General features: G+C 34.0%; 1 protein-coding gene across 1 annotated transcript; it reads left to right on the plus strand.

Moving 5' to 3' along the window:
• The first annotated feature begins 177 nt into the window (after positions 1 to 177).
• LOC132163046 (uncharacterized) lies at positions 178 to 1,158 on the plus strand. Its single transcript, XM_059573247.1, has 3 exons — positions 178 to 196; positions 326 to 544; positions 659 to 1,158. The coding sequence occupies exons 1-3, from the start codon at positions 178 to 180 to the stop codon at positions 1,156 to 1,158; spliced, it is 738 nt and encodes a 245-aa protein (XP_059429230.1).
• The last annotated feature ends 8,904 nt before the right edge of the window (positions 1,159 to 10,062 follow it).

The raw sequence follows: 10,062 nt of genomic DNA on the forward strand, positions 1-10,062 counted from the left end.
CATTTTGCCTAGTGATGGCACAGTGCCACACGCAACGGACGGTAGCGAATAGGCTATAGCGCTCATTGCACACGGTAAGCGTTTACGTTAATCGAACAGCTAAAGCGCTGTGCAGGCTTGGGAAAAATATTATACGTCCAGCTGCGATGGAGTTGCCTCACCCATACGTTGCACGCAATGGCCGCTACTATCCATGGTTTGCGGTACGCCATAGCATAACATATCGCATTACTTCACAAGCACCAATGGCATATATCTATTGTCTTTTGTGTCCTATATCGAATTTACTTTCGGTAATACTGTTGTAACCATAAATGCATTGGAGCGATTGACGGCACTCATGTTAAAGCGTGCGTTCAAAGTGAGAACATTGTGCCCTACAGAAGCAGGAAGTCCACAATAACACAGAATGTTGTGTGCGTCGTTGACTTCGACCTTTGCTTCGCATACGTTTATGCTAGATGGGAGGGCAGCACTCATGACTCGCGGATTTTCCAGGAGTGCATCGAGGATCCCACCGCTCTTTTCCCTATGCCGGTCGAAGGTACTGTACAGAGACATGGCTTTGTGTCAGGTTCTATTGATTTGTAATACGTTTACAATTCCTTTGCTATGTTGGAACCCTATGTGATATAATGTTGTACCTTATTATGTTCAGATTACTTTTACTTGGTTGACTCGGCCTATGGATGCTACAAGGGATTTTTACCCCCGCATCGCAATGAGCGATACCATTTGGAAGATTTCCGCCGCGGTCAACGTCGTCCGAAGAATGCAATAGAATTGTTTAATTATAGGCATTCCTCATTACGATCAGCTGTGGAAAGAACGTTTGGAGTTTGGAAAGCCCGATTCCCTATCTTCGACAATATGCATCCATACCCGATTGAGAACCAACGACTATTTGTGGTCGCATGTTGCGCCGTACACAACTTCATTCGCAAAGACTGCGGTGCTGATGATCCACTATTTTGTGATGCCCTAACGACGCATTATGGGCAACATTGGATCGACGTCTCGCAATTGCCTACCATGACACCTGTTCCATACGTCGCGCATGGAGCACCACCAGACCGAACCCGCGAAAGCAAGGAAATGATGATTATAGTCCGAGAGGCAATGACCTCTCACATGTGGGAAACCGCGAATGAAGAGTAATTAATGTTATCTTGTATGGCTTCTCCATTGTTAATAAAGAAAAAATACAAGTAATGTAAAAATTGCCATATATGACCTTTTTGAAGGAAAGGACTATCTAATCGGAATCTTAACCGATCTCGCTTATTTAATCTAAATCGATAAGCATAGGATCATATGTGTACCTCTGCATCTAAGTAGACAGTGCTATCAAAAATATATGACCTCGAGGAACTCCTATAATCCATTTGCTCTTCGGATTGTAATTCACTTCAACCATTAATGTCAAATAAATAATACAATTTTATGGGATTGAAGGAAAATATCCAAATACATGTTTTATTCTTTCAATAAACTATATTTTATAGAAATGACACCCAATTGTTCTTACCCTGAGTGAAGTGATAAATGACAGATTACAAATACATATATGATCTACATTATCTTCATTATTCCCTATAAAGGACCAGGAATGCATTGTTTACGTATCATTGGATGTGCATTAACAGCTTCTTATACTTATATTTCATATACTTATATGTAAAAATTAATAATTTATTAATTAAATAAACTATAAATAATCTAAATTAAAATTAAAAAAGTATTTTATGTTAATAGAGTATATTACTCTGGAAAAAAAGAGTATCTGTCGCAGCTCTGCACAAATAAGGTCGATACGTTGTATATCAAGAAAAAGCGGATATAAATTACAATGATTGCGTAAAAGGAGTAGCACAATTAATACAAAACATCAAAACATATAAGTTACAACAGTCAAGTATCTACAATTTAGTATGAAATAGTTCATTTTAACATCAACTTGCTACCACTAGATGCATTGTAACCGCCAACATAAAGGAACACTAGCAAGACAAGCAAAGCTAAGACTGCTTGATACGTCATTTGTTTAAATTGGAACTTGACTGCTCTAGACTGGTTATTCGCTACCAGAGATTTCCACATCTCATCCCTAGATTGAAACATGTTTTCTAGGTGTGTTCTATACTGTGCTTGTTCGGCAGCCAACAATTTTTCAAGTCTACCAATTTCTGCCCGGGTTTGCTCTTCTATATCCTTCAAGCGTCGCATGATTCTTTTTTCGTAAGTTGTCATCTCGTTGTCAGCCCAAAGAAAGAAGCCACAATCACCAACTTGCTACAACATACAAAATTTGGAAAAAAGTCAATAATATACCCTAAACCAAATAAAACTGGTCAAAAAATGCAAACATGGAAAATAAATGTCATTCAATACCTTATACTTTTCGCACCCATACCACTTTCTGCTGTAGTTATCATTTGTCCAGGAATACCTTACGAACGCTACAGCTCCACAGCGACATAATGGACGGCCACTCGATGCATCACTATTTGCAGACATACTCAACCCTGTCATATTGTGAAGAAAACAAAGATGTAACAACAGAAAAAGGATTTGGTGGTGCCAAACCAAATCACTCTGGATGCTCAACAACCTCTTAGTAGAAAACAACCATTCAGAAACAAATTCCACCCCAAGCTAACACCTTCCACAAACCAATACCACAGTCTCACAAAACATCCCCAATCACAACCTTTCGTACAAAATGATGCTGCCAATACATTAAGCTAAATTGGATCATATATGCTGCCAATACATTGCAGTCAAAATTACCAAAATAAGAAACTTAGCAATGCTATCTAACTATACTTTCCCGTTCAATTAGATTCCATATCCAATTATACAGTCATTGCAAGTGTAAAATACGACAAAGATGGGATATAATCCCTCGATTAAGTATGTACATAAAAATGAAAGATATTGGCCTTCAAAGTTTTCTTGGGCACATGTCGCACAATCTTTACAAATTTACAGCATATTTTTAATTCATCAAAATTCACTGATAACATCAATGTACACAAAGAGAAACACATGAAGATGAAGTAGAAGCATGCTAAAACTTGTATAGAAAAAAAATGGAATACAGTCATTTCCCCTTTGCCCAAAAACACATTTGTTGTTGTATTCAAGTAGGTAATCATGATGTTACAGTCATTTCCCCTTTTGCCCAAAAACATATATCCTATTAGGTTGTATTCCATTATGCATGTTATAACACAGTAAAAAGGGCAAAAAAGGAGATGAAACTTATGCATCACTGTTCTTTAAAGTCTACCACCAGATTACAGATCACGCAATCTGAGAAACAAGCAAATCATTGCAGAGATAGTCTTATCTTTTTTTTGATAAGTAATATTGTATATATTAAAAAAAGTGCAATGCGCCTCTAAGTGCACAAGAAAGTATATATAGGCAGCCCAACTTAAAACCCAAAGACAAAACCCAAGAAGACCCAACCCAAAAAACCCAACAAGAGAGGTAGTCTTATTAAACTTGTTACACAATCTGAAGTCTTCCATTTAAGAAAAAGCACAAGTTTTCACTTCAGCTATTCAAAGTCAAGCATAAGGCTCCTCATTGAGATGAATTTCTAAGGGATCAGTCCTATGGGAACATCAGCTTGTACTTTTCAAGTCATACAAGTGTTCTGCCAGTTACAACTAAGAATAAAATGTATCGGCAGCAACAGTTGACACCTCTAAACTAATCTTTTTCAAATTTTCCTTTAAAAAGATGTGAACTAGTATGCTGCCAAACGTGCTATTACTTTTTTTCCCAGAAAGCAAAGACTTTCTAATGGCATCATATTATGCCACAGTTTTATCGCTTCTCGGCTCTCATTTATTTCCACTAATAGGACACCTTTCCAGCCCTTACACCATCTCTTTCAACCTCCAATTGAAATCCATACGCACAAAGACCGCCCCCACTTGATCACTATTCTCATACACAACAATCTTTCATTTGTATCCAGATGCAAGTACATTAGATCTTAAAAAAACTATCATTCTCTGACAAGGACACTAGATACGACTGTGTCTAAAAGTATGAAACATTATTAAATCAAAATAACAAGAACAGTCAACTATTTTGAATCATGGGGAAGGAAATAGTGTTATTTCAGATTAACAAACTAAACAATGTTGATACCACAGTTCACATCTAGCGAATTAAACAGAACCAAATATTCAGACCCGAAGCACTTACAAAAAAAATCATTAACAGAAATGAAATAGGAGCAGACAAATAGAGAGAAATGTGATAGCAAGATCAGATATTAGCAGTATTTAACTCAAACTAATACTGCAATACACAGACAAATACGCGTTTCAGGAGACAAAAAAAAAAAAATGAAATTCATTGGGGAAAAAAAAAAAAAATTGAGACATACCCAGATGCCGGAATGGACGAGAATCCGAGTTGCTTCGCAGAAATCGCAGGTCTTGGGAAGTTAGCTTCAGCTGCACACTCACAGGACCGAAGCTGGCACCCTAAAAAATAAGCACTAAAATGTTGGAACACTCATTGCACACCAAACAGCCGCTGACACGCCAGAAAATGGCCCCAAATTCTGAAGAAAAACCAACCAAACCGAAAGGAAATCAACAAAGAACGACACAGGGGGAGAAAAATAAAAGAAACTTGAAGCTCTTACAGCATAGACGCGCGATTTTCCCCCTGCTCGAAACAGAGCATACGCTGAAGCCACGGTGAAAACGGGAACAACTGAGGCTGTACTTTCGGGAGCGGTGGGTGGTGAAACGGCAGCCGGTATTTTGGGAGGGGGATGGGTGATTCACGCTTTCAGGAGAAGCCAAAGAGCTTTGGGAGTGGGCTGAAGGAGTTTGCTCTGCGGAAGCTTCAACCCACGCTGATTTCGGATGGTGTCTGGGTCAACAGCTCAGCAAACGTGTAAAATCAAGTCAGGGGCAAAAGTGTACATAAAATTTCAGAAAAAGCCAAACACAGTGTCTGGGTCTCTCCCAAAGCCGTTGCCAAACGCTACCGTAATGTCTCGTATGCCACAAGAATATTATCTGAAATGAGCCTGCCCGGTATAAATGCACTCTGATTGTAAGATATAATATTGAGCCTGCCCGGTATGAATGCACTCTGATTGTAAGATATAATATTGGGGAGTACTTTTTTAAAGCCATGGTCAATTTTTGGGATTGAGATCTCTTAAAATTCTCTTTAAATTTGAAATTCTCAAATTCATAAATTTCGGCTGTTCATCTCATCTAAGGGTCTAAAATAAGCCATATTTCAGTATTTGATAAGAAAACATGGCTTATTAATTCATTGAGAGTAGCTTTCTCATTAAATCTTCTCATTAAATCCTAAAACATGGCTTATTTTAGACGTTTAGATGAGATGAACAGCTCAGATTTATGAGAATATCTTAGTTTGACATATTTGTTTTGACTCCGGTAAAAAATTTGGCTTCGCTCTTGGAGTACACGTGACACTCTTGGTTTGCTGGGTTTATATGAAAGAAACTTACAAGTGTGTGAGAGATTTATTGTGAATGCAATTATGACTTATGAGGTTTGTGTCACACATCGATAAAATATAAATAGAGTGAGTAGTTAGTATACTTAAATAGACTCAAGCCTATTAACTTAAGCTTTTAGTGGGTACATTTGACAATGAGTAGTATATGGTGGGTTCACGCGTGATACTTCAATGATAATTATTTGCGATTGATAATAATCTCCTTCTTCCCTTTTATGTTTTAATTTAATTTTCTTCTTTGAAGTAATATAAAGTTGAGAAGAGCTTTTGATGGATCTACATTTGAAAAAATATTTTTTGTGGGATTACTTAACAAAATTCTTTTCAAAACTTATATATCCGCATTTTAAGTAAGGGTGTACAAGCGGATTATTTTCTCTTAACTGCAACCTCAACCGCGTAATTAGGCGGTTATTACTTTTAAGTAACCACATCCGTCTTGCTTGGGCCAGTTAACAATTTAACAGCTAAGCGGCGGTTATAACGGTTATTGAAGCCGAAACCGCAACCACTAACCGGCTCTTGCTAGTAAGCAAAATCTTATTTACGTTTTCATGTTCTTGCTTCTCTTTTCATTGGTTATATGTGCTCTAAATTTTTTAAGTTGGTGGATTGAATCACTACTGTGGATGCAGGGGAGGGCTCTCTAATATAAATATTATGAAGGGAGGTCCCAGTCTCTGGTTCTGTGAGAGATCTAAAAGGCCATACAAACGACAAACACCAACCTAGGAAGCTAGACAACTAGCTAGTAAAATGAAACTAGGAAATTCTTCAAATCAAGAGATGTTAGATGCTTTTTCATTTTGTTTTTCAACTAGGAAATTCTGTGGAACCCATCTTTCTTTTTGTCTTTTGTTCTTAGGACTCTACATAATCTTCATTTGGATCTCCTTTTTTCTTTAGTGGGTAGGAGAGGTAGTTTATTCGTTGGTTCTAGGCCTTCATTCCCCGTGCAAACCTCTTTGAACTTGCACGGTTTGAAATAGCGTACTAAAGTCTTAGTAGTGTTTTCAAACTGTCCACCAAAGTGGTTATTAATTAGTTGTTAATAACAGGCCCGCTTGTACACCCATAATTTTGAGAAACACAAGCAAATGCGGACAGGGATGGAGCCAGTTTTGAAAAATGGGCAGGGGTCCATGGCTAAAAAATTTAGCTGGTAGGGGCCTATGCGCAAAAAAAAAAAAAAAATTAACCATAAAATTTTTCGTTTACCTTAATTTTTTTTTTTTTCTTGTCATTTGGAGGGGCCTTAGTTACTCAGTCCCCCTTTCCTCCGTCACTGAATGTAGAGTTGACTTCTTATTTATAAAAAAAAAATAAAAAAATAAAAAAAAGAGATAAGTGGCACAACACCGCTTTTTACGAGGACATGTTATAATTAAGTTAATCACTAAGCTTTAATAATTTTTTTTTTCTTTAAATTGTTTTCTTAAAATATTCTTATAAGAAAATTGAAATTTTTTCTAAAATACTTGTCGTATTTTGCTTTTTGATAAGTGTTAAGTAAGGGAGGTATAATTAATTAATTAATAGTTGAACTACAATATTTCTTTTTCTTAGTATTGAGAAATTTATTTCTTTTTCTTAAAGTGTTTCACCCTGATTTATCGAATACTTAATGAAGAGTTGTGCCTGGACCATATAAAAGTTATTTTTTACTATTTATTTATCTTATTTTCATTCATCAAAGTTAATATAATTTTTAAATTCATAATTAAAGTTAATATGAAATTTCAAATTAAATGATGGTTTTAAAAAGCAGGAAAAATAATATAAAAGTAGATCATCAGCAGGTACAATGAAATTCAGGCAGCATGATGAAGAAATGATGGGTTAAGTTGAGATGACCTAATAGTGCAGAGAGACACAAGGAGGCGTCCAATCACCATTCTCCACTGATCCATGCAAGTCTGCAAGACGTGAAGAGCTTAAAATTTCCATAAATATAAAAACAAGCTTTGAGAGTAGGCAAAGTTTGAGCAGACAACCTAATTGTCCTTGTCTCTCTCACAAAATTTACTCTGAAATGTGACTAGACAGTTATGGATTCCTCTTAGCTTATATATATATTACTTGTTGTTGAAACTTTTTTCTCGGTTTCCATGCCCCATCAACAGCTGTTGAAATTACCCTATTATGCTTTGGCAAAAACATCATCTGTTGGTGTTTGTGCAGTAGTCAGAATCGTTCATTTTGTTGTTGCTTCCTGAACAGAGATATGATAATAAATGACCACTGCAACCTCATAAAATATGTTCTGCCATTGGCATGCACAAAGTAATTAAGAACATGATATTGAAATATCAAATCCATCCACTAAAATAAATAAATACATTAATTAATTACCCTCTTTATGGTTCTACAAAAGTATTCACTTGTCAATGTCTCGTCAGTGAATTTGAAATTAATGGATTAATGTATATATCTATTGTTTTTATTCTATGCATTTTTTTTTCTTTTTATATCACATTAATTATTTTTATTATTATTTAAATTCAAAAACCTACTACAAAAATATTTACCAAACCACGTCCTCTAACTTGTTAGAGAAAAGAAAATATCATTTATTTCTTTTTTTTATACATCTTTTTGTACATATCTCTCGTGTGTGTGTATATATATATATTTATATATAAAATAATGTTAAAAATTATAATTTTATTTTATAACCGTCACAATTAACTTTTAGATTAGTTATTATTATAAAAAAAAAGTTAGTTAGAATTATTGCATCAGCATTGTCAGATATATATATATAATCATTGTTCAACATGGTGTATTAAATGTTGAGTGATGTTAAGAGTATTACAACTTTTACTACGAATTTCTTATAAATTGATGTGACAGTGTGTGTGATACAGGATACTTACTACGTCAATGATTTTACAATTAAATTTATTTGTCAAATTTTGTTACTTAATTTATTTCACCATCAAAATACTACCACAATTGTAAAAAGTTGTAATTAAAGCTGTAGTATTATAACTTTTATATATATATATATACACATAAAAAGCTATATATGACCACAACTTAGGACCTATTTCAGATTGCGTTTGACAGGTTTAAAAGTGCTTTTAAAACTCAAAAAGTCTCTTTGAAAAAAAAAAAGAAAAAGTACTCGTTTGTTAAAAAAAAAAAAAAACGCTTTTTAATGTCCAAAAAATCTAAAAATAGCTCAAACGCACTTCTGACAAAAGCTTAAGAATAAATCTTTTGCCCAAAAATTCTTTTTGACTTAAATCTTTTTTTTTTTAAACACAATTCCAAACATACTTGCAAGCTTTAGCTATCCATTCACGTGCACTTTTATGATTATCTTAAATTAATGACCGGTGCTGCAGTACCTATAAAAGAAAAAGAAAAAGAAAAAAAGAAAAAAGAAAAAAGCAGTGTAATTATGTAACGGGTGTAACTTCCAACCGCCTTCAGAATAATTTTGTCTTATGCGATAAGAAGCGTAATTTATAGTGTACGTACTTTTGGTCAGTCGTCCACTTCATTTTTACTTGAGGCAAATCAACAGCGAATATAGAGAAAGGATTTGAATTTTTTTATATTTATTTTTTTCATTTTTACTTTAGGGAGGCTTTGGTTGATATGCAATTTAGAGGGTATTTTTATTTTTTGTTTAAAATATATTATTATATGACATAAAGACGAAAGTAATTTTGGATATTTTATATTTTTAATTGTTTGTTAATATTTTTACTTTAAAAGAAAAAAATAAATGAAAGAGAGAGAGAGAGTGTTTTTTTAAATAAATAAGGATATGATTCTCTCTTTCTAAGTAAATAAGTAGAGGCATGTTATTCCTTCATCTTACATTAATTCAAATTTATCATTGAATTTGTAGGACTAAAAAAATATATATATATATATATATATGAATGGAGATGGATAGAAAATAGTTGAAAATAAAAAAATATTATTTATCAAATAAATAAGAATGATATGTTACCCTACAAATATTGCACAAACTAATGTGGCAAGGTTTAGTAGTCATTATTTTTTTTTTTTTTGAGTAATGTTATACACTATATTTTCATCACAACCCGTTCTCACTAGGCTGATGTGGCAGTATTACGTATCCACCATTAGATTTTTTTTTTTCTTCTTTTACCAGTGGCTGATCTCAAGGTAGAGTGACATGACATGCTAGCATAATGGAATGGTAGTGTCATATAATGTTACTTATTTTTTTAAAACAACGGCCTATCCAAGGGCTACCAAACCTTGTCACCTCAACTTTTGTACAATATTAATGTTTTACGCATTATTACTCAACAAATAAGAATTTAAAATTAGGAAAATTATATATAAATTCCTTAGGTCAACGCGCTTTTATTAAAAATTCCCTAGGTATTTTTTTTTCGAAAATTTAGTCATTTGGTCACTTGAAACTACTAGAAAACACTCTACCGTCAATTTTTGTTAACTGTCGTTAGTCCACTCAAAATTTCCCGTTTTATCTGATTAAATTATTAATTTAATTTAAAAAATTAAATCTTAAAAAAAAAAAAA

The sequence above is a fragment of the Corylus avellana genome, chromosome ca10 (assembly GCF_901000735.1).
Source record: "Corylus avellana chromosome ca10, CavTom2PMs-1.0".
NCBI lineage: Eukaryota > Viridiplantae > Streptophyta > Magnoliopsida > Fagales > Betulaceae > Corylus > Corylus avellana.